Source organism: Gobius niger (assembly GCF_951799975.1).
Source record: "Gobius niger genome assembly, chromosome: 23".
In the NCBI taxonomy this organism is placed as follows: Eukaryota; Metazoa; Chordata; class Actinopteri; order Gobiiformes; family Gobiidae; genus Gobius; species Gobius niger.
Genome location: NC_136874.1, coordinates 6489570 through 6508676, shown reverse-complemented (window position 1 = coordinate 6508676; position 19107 = coordinate 6489570). Strand labels below are relative to the sequence as shown.

The 19107-nt window shown below is 42.2% G+C and overlaps 1 protein-coding gene across 1 annotated transcript in view; it reads right to left on the bottom strand.

The window, feature by feature from the left end:
- zranb3 (zinc finger, RAN-binding domain containing 3) overlaps positions 1–19107 on the bottom strand; it is a 161146-nt gene that overhangs the window by 3419 nt on the left and 138620 nt on the right. Inside the window, exons 19-21 of the mRNA XM_079581858.1 lie at positions 12467–12625; positions 7862–8054; positions 387–518 (exon numbers count right to left, since the gene is read on the bottom strand). Coding sequence (XP_079437984.1) covers positions 387–518; positions 7862–8054; positions 12467–12625 — 484 coding nt within the window. The remainder of the gene's footprint in view (positions 1–386; positions 519–7861; positions 8055–12466; positions 12626–19107) is intronic.

Below are 19107 nucleotides of genomic sequence, written 5' to 3'. Positions count from 1 at the left end.
ACGTCCTCAAGCGGATCCACTTCAGCGTTATGTGATAAAAAAATGGAAAAAATAACATTTTCCTACAACATTCAAAGCCAAGCGACTAATCGATTAATCGTAAAAATAGTCGATAGATTAATCGATTACAAAACAATCGTTAGTTGCAGCCCTACTTTATATTCTGCCAGAAAATGGCTAAGAAAGTGAAAAATGTTGTTTCCCAAAAGATACTTCCCTCCCCCTTGGTGAGGCCACACCCCCCTTGTATGAAGCGATGCCAATTGTATCTATGGTTTCCCTTTGCTTCACTGTTTTGAAACTAAACTAAACTAATGTTTCCTGTGAGTGGGCTTCATCTGAATCAGGACACCAGGACTAAAGTGCGCAGGAACACTTGTACTCACCTGTCTGTGGCACACGGTACAGAGCGTCTGGAGGTTGTCCAGCGAGCACTGCCCCCCTCCGCCGTACACGGGCCGGATGTGGTCCACCTGCCAGAAATCCCCCTCCACGGGCGCGCGGATCATCTCGTTCAGCTGGAACACACAAACAGAATTGAAACAGGGAGGCGCCTGTCCCGCTACACTGCCCTCCCGTGGGGTCCCATAAGGAAGGAAATTGCCCCCAAACAGGCAGAGACTGTGGCGCCGAGTCAAAGAATCGGTCTGTGCTCGGAGCTGATGGTGAGAATGATGTCTTTAGTAAGAGCACTCTGGTCTTCATGGGTATGTCATAACCAGGACAAAATCAAAAAACAGGCTGCCATTCCCTCTAATTAAGCAATAACCAAACACAAAACAATGAGCAAACCCAGACTAAACAGGGACTAAATGAGGTCTGCATTAGCGCTAAAGCGGCTGTGCTCGGGCCACCAGGATAGCACAGCGCCGGCCCGCAGCCTGTTCGATGTCGTGGATAAAGCCACTTGATGAGCAGCGATAATCCATCAGAGTGCCCTCGGACTCGTATTGTCCAGGTACAAGCTGCTACATCACTGTGAAAAGGGCAGCTGTAGGAAGCGTCGCCCGAAGCCACTAAATCTATATGACAGCAACACAATGGGGTTAAAATACCAGCGCTGAGCAGACGAGGCGACAGCAGACAACGGAGGCTGCTGAGGCGTTTTCAGGGGGAATGTGGAGGAGTTTTTCAATAAAATAAACAGCGGGATATTTGTTATTGATGAGGAGTAATGGAGAAAAAGGGACGAGCGATTTAACAATAGAAAATCCAATGGTGATATGAATCTGTAACAGCCTGCCACTGATTAAGGACTTTTCTGTTAAAGCAGGACTAAGTAACTCGTGCCCCTAGAGGCCGCTAGCCCGCAGTTAGCTTTGCCCGTTAGCCTGTAGCTTCTTACACAGTTACACGTATGACCTCAGGTGGCAGTAGTGAGTATAAAATGGCCAACTTGCAACTCGCCCCTTTAAATAATTTTATGTAAGTAAACGTGAGCGAGCGTATTGCTGAGTTTCAGGTGACATCACGGCGTTCTAAGTAATATTTAATGAGGTCGGGGGCAGTTTTCAAATTATTCTTTGTTATTAGGAGATCATGGACCCGGTCAATGATATTAATGATCATTTTTGTAATTCATACATTGGCTGCAAATACTGTTGAAGTAGCGCTAGCCCACAGCTAGCTTTGTCCGTTAGCCTGTTTGCTTCTTCGTGATTCCATTAGTGTGTATTGGGGCCTCTGACCCGTAGGCAGGGAAGTTGCAAGGGTGGTGTTCTGGCCAGAGACACCAGGGGGAGATGAAAGACCCTCCAATCATCCCATTAACACTTGTATTACCCCCAGAGGGACTACGGAAAGGATTTATTAAGATAAACAAATTACTTAGTTCTGCTTTAAATTCATTCAGGGTAAAAAATATTGCAGTTCATTATAACAAAAAGAATCATAATACTTCGGGGGTCATTTACCAAGTGCTTGCTTATGTGGAAAACAAGTAGCACAGGCAAAAGTGGATAAGCAGCAGATTAATTTATGCATTTTTTTTGTTTACTCACAGAACATTCTCTCATTTATCAGATTTGGGGCCCAAATACTGTGATACAGGAAATTTCAAATGGTAAATTCCCACAAATGGCTATTTTCCCGCTCATACTTACTATTAAACACCTGTCGAGATGAATGAACCCCTTAGTTCTTTAGAATATAATGTATCCAAAATGCCCTGACAAGCCTTTTGCTCCATCATCATATTTGATACTAATATGACTAAATTAAATACCCCGCTACTAACTCATGAACGGTTAATAAAAAGCCTTTTGATGGACTGACCCCTCGTGGCTATAAAGCTGTATTGGTAGAGTTGAATGTCTGTTTGCAGAGGGATTACCAATGGAACGAAAAAGGCACTGGAAAAGGCCCACTAGAAACCAATTGAAACTCATTGAAAAGCCTTGTGTCCCGGCGCAGGGTGATTGAGCGAGATGGAGGTTTGATGGCGAAAAGAAAAAGAAAAAAAAACTTGGACCAAAAAAAAAAAAAAATCTATTTTCAAGTTTCGAGTGAAGCTGAGGCTGGAATTGATCCCGGGAGATTTGAAGAACACTGGGTTACGAGTTCACGTTTGTTCACACGCCAGAGAAACGCGCAACGAGAAGAAGAAGCAAGAGAACGGCAGCTACGGGCGCAAAGTCCAAAAATACTGCGCTTCGGTCTGATGCCAAAATCCTAACCTCACAGGAGAGCGGAGAGCGTTTTTTTTTAAAGATGTGCTGTGGCGAAAATATGAGGATGCAACAACCGAGTCTACAGAGCTGTAAAGCAGAGCAAAACAAGGACTAAACCAGGTCTAAAGTGAATGAAGATTAAGCCATACAGATTTAAACTACGGCAAATATTAAAGCAGAGCGACGGTAGAGCCGACAAGTGTTGAAATAGGATTAAGACAGAATGAAATATGTGGGACGTCGACGCTGGGAATAATTAGGAGGTAGCCAACTATAGAAACAGACTGCACTGGAACTTCAAACTTTAAAAAAAACAAAGCATTCTGTTCACTTTCAAAATGAACATCTGAGGAGAGAAGTGCAGGGGTAAAACAGAACCATACATTGCATTAAAGAGCCTATATAGTGCCTGATTTAGTTTTTCGTCCCCGAGTAATGGAACAAAATGTGTTTTGTATATTGTATACTGAGAAAATACAGTGCAGCTAAAGCATTTGGACCAATTTCATGAATTTGAACGCTAGTTATCCTGCATTTTTGTTGCAGTGACCCTGATCGATAAACTAGGGCTGATATATTGAAGTAACTTGTGATATGCGATACGGCTCGAAACCATTTCGACATAGTATGTTCCATTCTGATCAAACACAAAATGTAAGTAACTAGTTTTTCAGCAAATTGTGTCAAAACAAGGCTACTACATCACTACACAAAAACACTACACCACGACCAAAACGAGGGACTATACGGAGTTTAAAAATGTTGAAATTAAGTTTTTTCCTCCCCCTACATGTTCCAGCCATGTCCTAATGCGTAGAATGAGCTCAGACCTGTTCACCACAACTGCCTCTAAAATCCTGCACTGTCACTGAAAAGGTGTTACATGAAGTGCCGTCATGCACAAGCTTAATATAGAAGCTGCAGTTACGCGTAAGACCTGACGTGGCAGTAGTGAGTATAAAATGAACAACTTGTATCTAGCCCCTTTAACACCACCTCAAAAATCCCCAAATCTAAAAAACCTACAAAACTGATCCAAGATTTTTTCCTTGTGTTGTTGCAATGTTGTCGTCACTTTTTCGTCATATTTTTGATGCATTTTTTTGTCACTTGTCCTTGTTTACGTCTCATTTTCCGCACTATTTAAATGCTTTTTTCAAGAAGATTTGGGTAATGCCCAAGGGGAGAAAATATGCTTGGTTCAGGCGGGGGTTAAGAGGTTAACTAAAACTGAACGTCAACACATTTATAAGTTCAATGCATTGTTTATTTTCGTCAGAGTGTCGATCTCAGTCAGATAAAGACTTTCGTGATGCTATGATACATTGTGAATTCTTGTGATACGGATATCGCATCACCTAATATCACAAAACAATATTTCTTGTGAACTATATTGTGCAGCCCGACTATAAACTCATCCCTGTTAAGAATCGGGATGCTAAAACTGTGTTTGGAAACGAGATGCAAGTTGTCATTTTTATACTCACTACTGCCACCTCTGGTCATACGTGTAACTGCAGCTTCTATATTAAGCTTGTGCATGACGGCACTTCGGCAGGATTTCAGAGGCAGTTGTGGTGAATAGGACTGGGCTCAGTCTACACATTAGGACATTTAACATTTTTAAACTCCATCTAGTCCCTTCAAAGGGGGGGTATTATGCAAAATCGACTTTTTCAAGCTTTACATCATGTTATTATGTCATTCCCTCATTAAAAACATGCCTGAAGTGTTGCCTTGGCACATTCACGTATTTTTGAGTAATCTGTAAAAACTCTGATGGCGGCCATTTTAGGGATAGGTTTGCCTGAGTCCTCCTAGGAACGCCCCCACCTCCTGGAGACGCCTCCGACCTTTCGTCACTAGCCGAGTAGCCAACCACTGCTCCTCAGCAGAACCCCCTCCCCACTGATGCCACAGACAGCGTGTGGAGGGGGCGTGTCGGAAAGAGTCAGAGGTTCTTAAAGAGACAGAGGCCTATTTCAAGACATTCACTACAGCCATTTTGAAAGAGCAATTTTATACAAGGCAGTTATTGTAATTTACTGCATTTACAGACCAACAGAAGGTTTGGTCATCATTGTAGTGTGATATAGACTGGTGCTATGTGGTTGAAAAAAGCATAATACCCCCTCTTTAAGAATGAGTTTAAACCACAGCTCGCTCCCTCTTTCATTGTTTGTAACAGAAAAAAAATCAGGTGTAGGGCCGAACATGCTGTTGTGATGTTGATTTAAGGAATACCTTGTTGAGCAGAAGACATTTTATATCCTCTTTATATACCTAATGGTCTGGTCGGCTGTAACTTTATTTATTGTGTTAGAGAATAAAATCATGTCTCCTGGTCCCGCACTCACGGTAAATAATCTTCTCCTGCATAAGACAGCCAGACTCCTGCCAAGTTTTCATTCATCCTCTAACAGTCTGAGGCCATATTGTTTTTTGAGTGATAATAATAAGACAAATCAATGGAGACGGGCCTTAATCATGAACCATATTTAAAGCAGGAGGGGGGGGGCGTAGAACCAGCTCTGAACTGGGCCTAGGAAAACAGATTCTCAGGAACTAATCCTGGGCAACGAATCCTAAACCGGGTCCGAATCGGGCTTTTGTGAAAACTGAAAATACCTCCGCTGCCCCGCTGCCAGAATCCTCCACTACACGGCCCGCGTTTAGCGAGACATCTCCCCCAACGCGGCCGGCGATGCGGCGGTAAAAAGTCCCGGCGTCTTATCAGCGTTTGTTCCGTCTAAAAGCGCGCGGTATCGATCGGCGCGGATGCTGTTGCCGCCGGCGATGAGGAGGAAGCGGAGGTTTGCGATGGAAGGGGAGGGGAGGGTTTTAGAAGGATAACACGCAGGCAACCAAATCAAACAGGCTTACTGGTCTAGGTAGGGCACTGGGAGAAAGACAAATCAATGGCTCCGAGCAATACGTTTTACTGAGAGCTGGCCCCTAGGAGACGACATCAGCCCGTGAGTGTGTGTGCATATGTGCGTAGGAGGCGAGGAAAGGAAGCGAGGAAGGGTTTATTTTTGAAATCGCAGGGAGAGCGGCAAAAAATTGGCTTCCCTGGCCGGTGATTTACCACGATGTTACCCCGGATGACGCCCTCGAGGGGGGGATCGGGAGCTGTGCGGAAGTGGTTATGAAATAAAGCACAAGCAGGTAATTATAGTCGGAGGTTATGGGGAGAGAAGTGTAGGGATGTTGTGGCTCGGGAATCCATCTTGTTTTTTTGTTTTTTTTGTTATGATCGTGGAGGAATAAACCAGAACAACGCGAGGGCCTGGAGAACCCGGAGTGGGGCCCGCGGGACGGCGTTAACCCACGAGGCGGCGGAGAGGTTTGGAAAGTAGATTATCCCTCATTTGTGCGATGAGAAGCGTGTGAGGAGTTGCAAGAGAGAAGAACGCACCTCTCCCAGGCTGGTTAAAGGAGTATTGATTATGACTGTGCTCGCACAAAATATATCTACATCCAAAACATCATGGGCGATGTGGTAATACAAGCAGCTGGGGCCCTTCTAGGAAAAAAGCTTGTGCTCTGGTAATCTCGACTGGGATTCCCAAACAACCCAGGGCCCAAAATGTAAAAGGTTATAGCTTCTTATACACCTAAGCCTGTATTTAAACTATTGGTAACACCTTAGATTACAGCCCGCGAGGTTCATAAAGGACTACAAAGTGTAACAACTGTATACAATGTGTAATAAAGGTGTACTAGGTGTCATAGAAGGGGGCGTGGCTTCGCTGAACACTCTTTTTTAGCCGGAATATAAATTTATTTATCACACATAAATAAAGTCAAGTCTAAATTGGGCCCATATGGATGTTTTTTCACAGCAGATTGTTCAGTAGAAGCATGTAGCATGATGCTAACTTGAAGCATCTCTGTTATTTAAGTAATAATGGGCTGTTGAACTACTTTGCTCCTCTCCATGTCTGTCTATCTTTATTGGGTAGAACCCTATATTCATGATTCAGCATAAGTATTTTTGGAGTAATTATAGAAAGTTTAGACTTTTCTCCTCCTTGTTTTCCCCCTCAACTGCTTCAAACATGACCATATATGGGCGATTCCAGAGATGCCGTCTGTATCTATACAGTTGTGCCAGCTTTATAAAGGGCACACTAGTTTACTAAATTATATTCCAAGTAACCCCAGGGGTACGGGGACCCCTGGGGTTACTTGGAATATAATTGGAATTGAAACCGATTACAATTTCAAAATTAGTTTCAAAGGAAATTTAGTTTTAATTTAGTTTTTCAGTCAAAGGTTTGATTTTGAGAGTAATTTAGCTTCATTTTGAACACAACACAAAACTACAGGGGGCACTCGGAGAATAAATGAACGACTCAAGGGAGACAAAAAAGGTTGGGAACCACGGATCTAAATCAATCTTACACGTTGATATGTAATTACCTGTACTTACATGTGTAACAATCATCTTCTGTACCTACACATGGAACGTGCAGGCTGTAATCTGAAGCGTTACCAAACTATTTATATTTAAATTTCCCCAGATTTGACCAATTATGTGCTCTTTCACATTATGATCTGCTACAACCAGTGGCATTTCAAAGCATTTCCCTTTTCACTTCATCTTGAAATCATCTCGGGGGTCCCAAGATGACACAGCAGGTCGTCCACAAAAACAACCGCTTTAACAGCCCTCCTCCATTAAGGCTTTGAGCAAAAACATAGAATTAAAGACTTTGTTCTTCGAAGTGCAGCTTCCTCTCGATCCATAACTGGAAATCGCCCAGAAAATAAAGCATTTTGCAGATTGTCCACTCGAAGCTTATAAATAACTGGAAAAGGGCAACTTAATTAAAAATACCCAACAGAAGAAGATAAAGATGATTAATTATTGGTGTGAAACGCATCGCTCATAATAGGTGATTTTCTTTTCCCCCCTTTATACAATAAAAGGAGTAATTATAATTGCAGGTGTAAAGAGGGGCTGGATTAGAATGAGGAGTTGGTAATTAATGTTTTTGCTGTGAGACAGTTTTGAGTGATGGCAGCCTGGTTATTTTTCTGATGCAGACAGTTAAAAGTTGTCAAAAGTAATTGCCAATTTAATAAGATGGAAAATAAGTTCTTTACTAATTTCCCCACAGCGAGCAGCAAGAAGGAGAAGACAGCAGCAGTCAGCGCCGTATCGCTGCGTTTGTGAGCTGTCCCACCTTGTTGAGCGGCAGCTGAGCGAGCCAGGTGTTCTCCAGCATCTGCTTGCGCTGGGCCGGGGGGGCGTCCCGGACTCGCTGGTACAGGTCGTGGGCGTGGAGGCCGCACAGCTGACACACCCCCTGCTCCACCTCCAGCACGCGGGACCGCATGTAGGTCTGACTGGAGCGCAGCTGGAACTCCTCCTGGCACCTGCGGGACAAAGGAGAAGAGAATGGGGTTCACTTTTCAAAACAACAAGGCTTTTCTTACAGGTCAGTGAGGTGGAGTTCATGGACATCATCTACCTCTTGATTATGCTTTGATAGATTGAATATGAAGTAAAAGTAGAATGCATTGTCGTCTTACTGTACATGGTTTTCAGCTATGTGACTTTTGTTGTTATGACGGCCATTTTGAATACCGAAGTAGAATTATGCAGTACTATAACATGGAACAATAGCTCTACTCAGGAAATAAAAGAAAGACAACTGATTGACAGTGGCATCTTTATTTTCCTGTAGTTATTGCTCACGAAGATAACAGTAAAAACACGGCCCCAGAGAGGCACGTTTATGTGAAGAAACCAGTGAGTCAGTGTTGAAGCTGCTCAAGATGCTAGCATGCTACCAGTTAGCATTTAGCTTCAACAGCTCAGCTCTGACCCCTCCAAGAGAAAGCCGTGAACCACAAACATCTAGCCTTGGATACAACATGCTGTTACTGTAGTATTTCATCAGTGTTCATAAATGTGAGCTATGCATGTTGAAGCCATTGACAGTTGCTAACCGGTAGCATGCTAACGTCTTGAGCAGCTTAAACACTGACTCAGACTGAGACTCTGTTGACATGACAAACTGTAAAAAAAAAATCATTTTTTCATTTTCATCCTGAGTAGAGATATTGTTACATGTTGTAGTACTGCATAATGCTACTTCGGTATTCAAAATGGCCACCGGAACTATGCGTGATGTCATTGGAAACGATTCATTATTAATCACAGAGTTTTAAAGTGTCTTTCTCCTTATTGTTTGAATACTGATCAAGACAGGAAACTTCAAGGTTAAACAGGGTCACTTCTTCCCTGTAACAAGAAAACATTTTCAATCGTCTCCGAAAGCTTCACATCCCAAAATAAAAGGCCCATTTTTCTCATATTTTGTCTGAGTTTTGAACAGCATCCTGGTTCAGAGCTGCTCTCACCTTGACTGAGTGACCCGGATTTGTCACTAAAAACACTTGAGCAAATTGAATTTTCTGCCTTCAATGGGACAAAAGGGATGCAGCCGCACAATAGTGAATGCCCAACAATATCACAAGGTCTTGCTTGGGTCATTTGAGATCTCAAAGAAATAGAATTAGGTTAGTTATTGAGTGGTTTGGATGCTGTTAATAGCGGCTATAGCATCCTCCAGCCTGTCAATCAAGAAGAGCACCGTGAATACACTGGTTACCCTTTAGTCACATTAGCTGGGAAGCTAATTAGTGAATATTTTACCACTCAAAACTGAGCAAGTTGAAGTAGGAAAACTGGATTTGTAGCCAGTTTTTTTTTAGCAAATGTCAAAGTAAAGAAACTGTATGGCGCCATAGTGATTCAAATCTTCTTTTTGGAGGACAAATATCTGCTAATCCCACGATGCATAGCGATATGACATCACATTCCTGAAGCCAAACGTGGATTTCGTCACAAGTAGGGATAGAAGGCATGTGAGTCTTGCCCGGATACCTCCCCATTTGTTTCCTGTAGCGCCTCTTGTAATGCCTCCACTGTGCTGCAGGTGTGGGGGGCTCTTGGTGCTGCTTCAGTGTTGTGTCTTTAGCTCATAAGCTAGCTGTTTGTTTACTTTTAAAAAGCTGCTTTCTTCAGGACCCTTATGGACTCTTTGCAGTAAAAAAAAAAAAATCCACCAAAACCCCACAAAAACACGGCAAAGACGTACAAAAGTATCCAGTAAAACAATGTGGAACACAGAAACCATAAATGCAGTTTCCAGAAAAACGCAGCTGTGACAAGAGAGAGGGAAGTTGCTGCTTATTTACATGTTGCCATGATCACAACGTAATTTTCGTGGTACAATATCCTCTGAAAACAAAATATTAAAATTATATCAAAATATATATGAATCAATATGTTGCATCAGCAGTTCATATTCCAGTCTTCTGTCATGTGTGCATCTCCATTTAGAAAACAGACCCACTGAAGCAGCAGTGAAGAAGTAGACCCAGGTTTAGATACAAAGTTTGTTGCGTATATGGGGCTGCATATTAAGCAGGTGGTCGTAATGTTTCGCCTGGTTTCGTGTAATGAAATAAACAGGGATATGAATGCTAACAATGGAGCTTAATCTCCGCGTGTGATCCATTTGCAAACATTCTTAGTTCTGAGAGCAAACTTTGCAGAGACACAGTGTGACGTGAATACTACTGTATACTATGAAGTTATCCGAGTTTGTCTTGGATGGAGGCTCTCGTTTTTCGATCCGCGCCCGCCTGCTCAAAGCGAAGTTTTAATATTTTAGGTGCCAGATGGGTGGGCTTCGGTTCAGAGCACAGCGCGTACTGCTGAGTTAAAGCTAACACACACACGAGAGCTATTTTAAGATGCTTAAAAATTCTTCTTATTTCAAATATACATCATTGTTGGATAGAGGAAGTGAAGAGAATTATCCCAAAGTATTAATAACGACTTGGCTTGAATGTTTTATTGTATTGGACTTGCTTGAATGTGTCCCTGTAAAGCTTTTATCACACTTTTGTCAGGATGGAGGCAGAAGCGGTCTTTCAGTCGGCTGGACCTGGCCCAGAGACACCGCAGTCTCGCCCCCTGAAGGCAGCACACTAGTTCTTGTGCAATCCTTGTCCATGGAATGATAGCTGTACAGTATGTTTATTCATTCTTTGCACTGTCCTATTTACTGCCTGTCCTTTAATCTGTTTAAGTATATAGTATCCTATCATATCGTCTGCTGTGGCGGGATGATCTCTGTTTACAATGACTGTTTGTATTTTGTGTAAACACCTGCTGCAAACAAATTTCCTCCGATGCTGAAAGCTCTTAACCCCCGCCTTAACCAAGTGTATTTTCTCTAGTTCAGCCTTGCCCAAATCTAAAGGTTACAGTCTATAGGCTCATTTGAAAGACAAGACCTACAGAACTCATCTAAACAGATAATTTCCTTGCGTTGATGCCACTTTTTGAATTTTTTAAAAACTTTTTGTGGCTTTTACGTCATTGCTTTTTAGTCACATTCTTCTCACCCTTTTGTTGCATTTTAATCCATCGTTTTCATCTCATTTCTGTTGCTGTTTTAACATTTTTTCAAGAAGCTTTTAGATTTGGGTAAAACTGTCAAACTGGAGAAAATGTGCCTGGTTAAGGCGGGGGTGAAGAGGTTAATCCATTTTTGTGCAATCCTTATCCGTGGGAGGAATGATCGCTGTACAGTACATTCTTTCATTCTTTGCACTGTCCTATTCATTGCCTGTCCTTTAATCTGGTGTTTTTATGTGTGACTAATGTATGCAGCTGATAAATGGAATCTTCTTCTGGATTAATAAAGCATATCGTATTGTATCGTATTGTATCGTATTGTATTGTATCGTATTGTATCGTATTGTATTTTATCGTATCATGTTGTATCGTATTGTATTGTATCGTATTGTATTGTATCGTATTGTGTTGTATCGTATTGTATCGTATTGTATTTTATCGTATTGTATTGTATCGTATTGTATTGTATCGCATTGTATCATATCATATTGTATCGTATTGTAATGTATCATATTGTATCGCATTGTATCGTATTGTATCGCATTGTATCGTATTGTATTGTATTGTATTGTATCTATTGTGTTGTATCGTATTGTATCGTATTGTATTTTATCGTATTGTATTGTATCGTATTGTATTGTATCGCATTGTATCATATCATATTGTATCGTATTGTATTGTATCATATCGTATTGTATCGTATCGCATTGTATCATATTGTATCGCATTGTATCGTATTGTATCGCATTGTATCGTATTGTATTGTATCGTATTGTATCGTATTGTATTTTATCGTATCATGTTGTATCGTATTGTATTGTATCGCATTGTATTGTATCGTATTGTGTTGTATCGTATTGTATCGTATTGTATTTTATCGTATCATGTTGTATCGTATTGTATTGTATCGTATTGTATTGTATTGTATCGTGTTGTATCGTATTGTATCGTATTGTATTTTATCGTTTGTATTGTATCGTATTGTATTGTATCGCATTGTATCATATCATATTGTATCGTATTGTATTGTATCATATCGTATTGTATCGTATCGTATTATATCGTATTGTATCGTATTGTATCGCATTGTATCGCATTGTATCATATTGTATCGTATTGTATTGTATCGTATCGTAGCTGCGACTGTATGTATTCTGTGTAAACACCTGCTGCAAACTAATTTCCTTCAACACTGAAAGTTGAACCACAAACTTAAATCAATCTCACTCAATTGACAGAGAATGAGCATATCTGTCACCCCCTAGTGGCAACAACTGGTATTGAGCCATGTTGAACCTCATACTTAGCAGCACAGCGACACAAAACCGATCGAAATGATGATCAGGCAAACCTATGGGTGCAGAAGCGGGTGTCCCAGGCGCCCCCGGACTCGGCGCAGGGCTGTTGACAGGACAGGCACAACGGGACGCCGCGACTGTCCACCGCCTGCACATATCCCAGCTCGGGACGGGGCGAGCCTTCCGCCGGTTTGGAGGACTCCTCTTCAGACCTGAATCACCAAAACATACATAAGATAATAAGAATACATTACAGTTTGATCACTAAAATGGCGCATTCAGTGCTGGATGTTATATAAATACTGCGAAGACCGATTGCTCTACGTCAACAGTAGCTTAAATGCGGTTATGTGCAGCTTTTGTCATCTAAGTGAAAACTTCTTTTGCTCAAGGATTTCCTGTCTGTAGCTTTTATGACTTTATCGCTTCAAACCTTTTCCGCTTGTTGCAGTCTTTATTCATGTCTCACAGATGGCTGCCCTGACCTGTGCGATGGAGTTGAATAGGTTTTTATGTAACGCTTTCAACATCAGCAAAAAAGACACCATTCAATAAAAAGAAATCAAATCAGGGCTTCATATTGCGGCGGTGGTATGCGTGTTTTCTGCCTTAAGGACGGGATATAGGTATTGCATTGAAGAAGCAAAAGTCAACGTTGTGATAGAAAAGCACCATAGTAATGTTCGTATCTGTCAATCTGGAAATTAAGTGGTAAATTCAGGAAATATGTCGCATTTTTATGAGCACTGACTTCCCATCTCGCCGGTTGAAAATCGTCCCTCATCTTTTGATACGATGCTGCGCGGCCAAGCGTCGCTGTGTGTATTGGGTCGTCGTTCTGGCGTGGGACAGGCAGTTTTTTGGGACGGTTGCCATGTTGTCGCAGCGGGGCGCTCGAGCCACGACGGAGGAGACAGATGGAGCAAATTCTCCTTCATTTTCGGCGCACAATTCAAGCCGGCAGAGGGGAACAGAACGCCAAGCCGAGAGAGCCACTACAGAGGGGGATATCGGCATTGAAATGGAGAAGAAAGCGGGCGAAAAAGAGGACTGTGGAGAAAAAATATTGAGGACCAAGGGACGAACGCGGCGCCAAAACTGTCAGCTTAAAAGCGATGTTGAACTTTTTGTTGCCGGGACCAATATGGCAAATTGTGTCGCAGATTCTAGCCCAGAGAGTTCTATAAATACGACATATCCAGTGTTCAAAGCAAGCAAATCTTCAAGTTTAGGGCGATATTCTAAAGCAGGAAAAAGACAGACATAGCATGGACTTGTCAAATGTGAAAAATTCAATCAAAAAAAAAAAAATCCCCCCTCGACTTGATCATTACATATAGCATGTAGTAACCAGGCATGTTTAGATGTGCTTCGAATTCATGTATGCACAAAGGAAGGGAGCATGTTGCCGGCTCTCGTGCGCAGCGTGCGGTAGCTCAGAGGATACCGCACTTCAAAACCTCAACATGCTCTGGGTAAACGCCGCACAGCTTGCAAATGTTTACGACTCGAGCCTTTGTAGCGCCGGTTCAGACCAACACCACGAGTGTGAGGAGGGAGGAGATGTGGAGGAGTCATTCTCGACTGAAGGACTTGGAAAGCGGTGGTGTGTCTTGTGTTCCAATCCACAACATCCATTTATGAGCTAGTCGTGGCTTACAACTAATGAAAGATGAAATTAAAGACCCTGCACCTATTTTTAAATAAACCCATATCACACCTTTAATGTTGACGACGACTAGTCTTCAACAAGCAGGCTATTTCTTTTAGCATCTGTGCAACTTCCAGGTTTTCCAATCAAAACAGCATCTCTTTTCGTAACAAATGCCTTCGAACAGACTGTACAGGAAGGGGCTATATTGGATTCCACTCTACAACAAGATACATAAAAGAGTACAGCCCCTTTAAAGGGACTATACGGAGTTTAAAAATGTTAGCATTATGTATTTTCCTCCCTGCACATGTTCCAGCCATGTCCTAAGGTGTAGGTCTGAAGTGCCGTCATGCACGAGCTTAATATAGAAGGTGCAGTTACACGTATGACCTGAGGTGGCAGTAGTGAGTATAAAATGGCCAACTTGCATCTAGTCCCTTTAGAGAAGAACTAAGTAATTTGCTTACCTTAATAAATCACTTTCATAGTCCCTTTGCTTTCCCTTTACCGGGTCACAGGCGCAATACACATTAATCAAATCATGAAGCTAACAGGCTAACGGGCAAAGCTAACTGCGGGCTAGCACCACTTAAACAGTATTTACAGCCAAGTTTGAGTGAAAAAAAATATCTCCATTGTGTCATTGGGTTGTGGCACAATGTACAATATCCCTCTCTACTTTTATCTTTTCTGTCAGCGTAGTATTTACTCTCATGGACAAATAAAAATGCAATATGCTACGATACCTGCAGTGGCGCTTCAGGCCTCTAGGAGCATGAGTTACTTAGTTCTGCTTTAAGCCTCTGTCACCTTTTAGAAATGTTTTCCTACTTTCTTTCTAAACTTGTCACTTTCCTGATGCACCATGATTCGCGCTCACCGGCATTATCCCATCAAACTAACAGTAATTAGCAATTTGTTGAAAACGCAATAATAAACTGTATTCCTTGTGGCCTCCATTATCACTTGGCATTTCAAAACACAATATTTACATCAATAACGATCGCGACAACTTGACTGCACGCGGCAACCTTTTTACCGAAAACACAACCTGGCATCGCTGCGCCAAAACTTTACCCTGCCATTGTTGCTAAGTGCTTTTAGCGACGTTAGCATCCTCCCAAACAAAGGCCTACTCCACCGAGGGGACCATTAATGAGACACTTCACGGACAATCACCGCCATTTTGTCCTGAAAGCCCCAATTGGCATGTTTTTTTTTTCCCCCCGCTCTCCTTTCTTTCCTCTTTTGTCCAACGTGTGTTTCCATAGTGATTGTGCCTCCCAGGGCGAGTCGGCGAGCCGGCGCGTTTCAGATTGTGGTCTGGTCTATATGGTCTGGCTAGTGGTACTTACTGTAAACTTTTCATAAAATGTTTGACCTTCTGAGAACCACCAGGCCTTTACGTTCCATCACGACAAAAACAAGCCTGGAGTGTGTTTCTTTCACTCATGTTCAAGTAATCCTACATATTCAGCTTGTGTCTTTAAACTCCAGACAACTTTGAATTTAATTTTAGCGCTCAAATAGCCTACACTACAAATCCTTTTCTTGGTAAAAGCTGATATCACAATGCACAATCGAAGCTTCTATCTATCTATGAGAAGACAGTACATAGAGGTCAACTGATATATTGGCCGGCCGATATATCGGGCTGATATATGGGCATTTTATGATATTGGCTATTGGCTGGTATCATGCCAATTAAAGGCTTATATCTCCAGAACCGAAAGTGATGGATCAGAGTCTTAAACTTCCAAGGGGGAAGGGGAGCTGAGGAACATCGCGGTGAAAGTCGGTCACAAGTTTCTACACCTTGGATCATATCGTATGTTGTAGATTTATGCTTATAATTTCAGAACCATAAGAAATAGAGACTTATCGTTTTTTGTTTTGGTATCTTCTTCTCCTTCTGAAGCACCTACTAAACATGAATGTCCTGAATAAATCAGCCCTATGCCCCTGATAAAGCTCCTCCTGCTGTCACAGTTCAACACTGACACATTTTACAGTTTAGAATCATCATACACAGGATTAAAGACGGGACATTCTTAAAAAAAAATCTGCAGTGCATATAGATACAGACGGCATCGCGTCATAGAAGAGGGTGTGGCTTAGACAATTTCTGGTGTAATATGAACTTATTTATCACAAATGAATAAAGTCAGGTGTAAATCGGGCCCATATGGATATTTTCTCACAGCAGATTGTTCAGCAGAAATGAAAAAAAAAAACGGCAGTCGTAGCTAGCGCTAGCTAGCCGTTGGCATTAGCACGATGAACATGAAGCATCATGTTAGCATTCTCCATTATTTATGTATTTATTGGCTGTTGAACCACTTTGCCCCTCCCCATGTCTTTGTATCTTTATTAAGTAGAAACCCATATTCATAATTCAGCCTTTGTTACGTAGTAACAATATTTTTCTCCAAATTGTTTTCCCCCTTAACTGTTTTCAAACATGACCATATATGGGCGATTCCAGGGACGGCGTCTGTATCGGCATCGGCCTTAGAAAAACCCATATTGGTCAACATCTAACAGGAAGGAGTGAAAGTGAAATTTCAAGTTGGCGCCCTCCACAGGCAGCAATGGGAGTGACTTACAAAACAGTGGGATAAAACATTCATTTTGAGTCAACGGCATGCTAGAAAATCGAAGGCGACGTAAGGAAAACACAGGTCCGGTTATAGGTTACAGGCTTTAAAAATGTGGAGGAGTTTTTCGTGTTCCCTTGAGAATCAAATTCAGCAGCAGAAGAACAGTATTAAACAATCCTACGTGAATGAAGCAAAGTCATAACATAGTAAAAGTAGACTTTGCATGATTATCCAGACTTCACTGCTTTCTGTGCGCTGTACCTTTCCACTACCGTTCTCCTGTCATAAACCAAAGCTTAAGTGTCCAAATGTTTATCTCTTCTTTTTCTAAATAGACTCCTGGTTTCAACCCCGAGCTAGTCCTGCTCTAATCCAAGTAAGAAGTGGTTTAGCGATGGTCTATAGCGCACTTCTTTTTCCTGCGTGTGCTTAGTTTCCATAGAGATCTTGCCTCCCGGGGAGAATTGGCTGGCCACTGCATCCCAGATTGTATTATGGTCTATATTTACTGTACTAACACACTCAGCCGGGCCTTTTGTGCCACTTCCCACAAGGCTCGGCAGCGATCTCCATGGAGACGGTGAAAGGGGAAGAAGAAGGTGGAGGGGGGGAAAAAAAAATGGCGGAGATAAAAATACAAAGCGACATGAAGTAAACCGAAGTGGTTGGGTATTGATCGACTGGTTAAAGGTATGGACTTTGAGAGCGGAGCTATGGAATCAAACAAATGCCTCCGCACACAGCTACTGATGGCAAGCAGCTCTCGCTCGATGCGCTCATTGAATGCAGTGGATTCCTATAAAGTGGCGAGGCATGGAGGACGGAAAGAAAAAAGATGTGTCTGGTTTATATCTCGAAATTCCACCGATGGTTTGAATGATTTAAGACTGAATGAATAGACCACTTGACGAGCAGGCAACAGGAGACCAATGAAACTCACAAGTATCAAAGTAATCTTGTTTTGGCGATAACGTACTGCTTAGATATTTATCATCGACAATACAGTTACACGTACTTTTTGAGCAACTATTTAAATGCTTCATTTTGAGCGATAAAACAGATGTAGATCGTCTCGTGCTCCTTTCTCTTTGCTGAAGGTTCTTGAGCATAGACATATTATTAATAGACCGTCATGACTCACTCCTCCCCGTCTGACAAAAACTAGGTTCAAGGGGGAAATCCTGGTTTAGAGACTCCTCCTCCCCAGCTCTGACGAAGCGCGTTCCTAAAAAGGGCATAAAGGCGGGATCTTCACTGTAGACTCGGCCCTTGATGTGTAGCTCGCGCTGCTCCAATGCTAACAGTCCGGCCCTCATTAGTACGAGATTTTGAATCACAGGAGGAATATCTAGCTGTAGAAAGTTTAAGAAAAAACAGGCTTTAAAGTTGTTTTTCTAAAGTGCAATGCATTCCAATGGGAGACTAGCAGCTACATGGAGGTACTACAGCAATGGCGGCCTCTAGTGTCGTCGTCACAAAGCAGAGCAGCCAGCGGCCATTGTTCTGGAGTCATGTAGAATGTTTTGCCTCTCATCCACAAGGCTTCATCAGCAACAGTGAAGTCTCAGCTCAGCCCGCAGACTATATATAGACCACGGGGAGGTTTAGTTTGGTTCAGTCCCTCCCCTCTATTAACATCAGCTCATCACTGCTAACTACCTGATCTGTGCTGGGCTGAGCTTAGGACAGAACTACAAAGATGTTAACCCACAGTAGTCGTTAATAGAGGGGAGGGACTGAGCCAAACTAAACCTCCCAGTGGTCTATAGCTGAAACTAAGCTGAAACTTTTGAACAGGAGACGACTCAAGAACCTTCACTGAAGATGGACAACTCCTGTGCGACTGAGAGCCCACACAGACTCCTTGCTCTTTAGAATTATTTTTGTTTTTTCACAATTTCCACATGATTTTATGTTTTGTTTCACACAATTTATGGCTTCATTGAAAATAAATCAGGCTTTTCGCAGTTACTCAAGAGTACTCAAGTAACACTATTTTACACTTACTTGAGCAATTATTTTGGTTACTACTGTTTACTTGTACTAGAGTAAAATTATTTAAAAGCAACATTACTCTTACTTGATACATTGGCTGCTCTACCCACCTCTGATATTTAATGGGCCTGCCTTTGTGGCATTGTTTCATTAAGCCTCTTCCAGTGTTTCATTCATTTGTCACCTTGTATTGATGATGGGAGAGCGTAACCACTGGGCAAAGTCTTCTCCAACACATCCCAAAGACTCTCAATGAGGGGCTAAGATCTGGACTCTGTGGCGGACAATCCATCTCATGCTTCCTGAACCACTCTTTCCCAATGTGAGTCCGATGAATCCTGGCATAATCATGTTGGAATATGCCCGACCCATCAGGGAAGAAGAAATCCACTGATGGAATAAACTGGTCATTCAGCTGATCTCATAGTGTTGCTGAACCTAGACC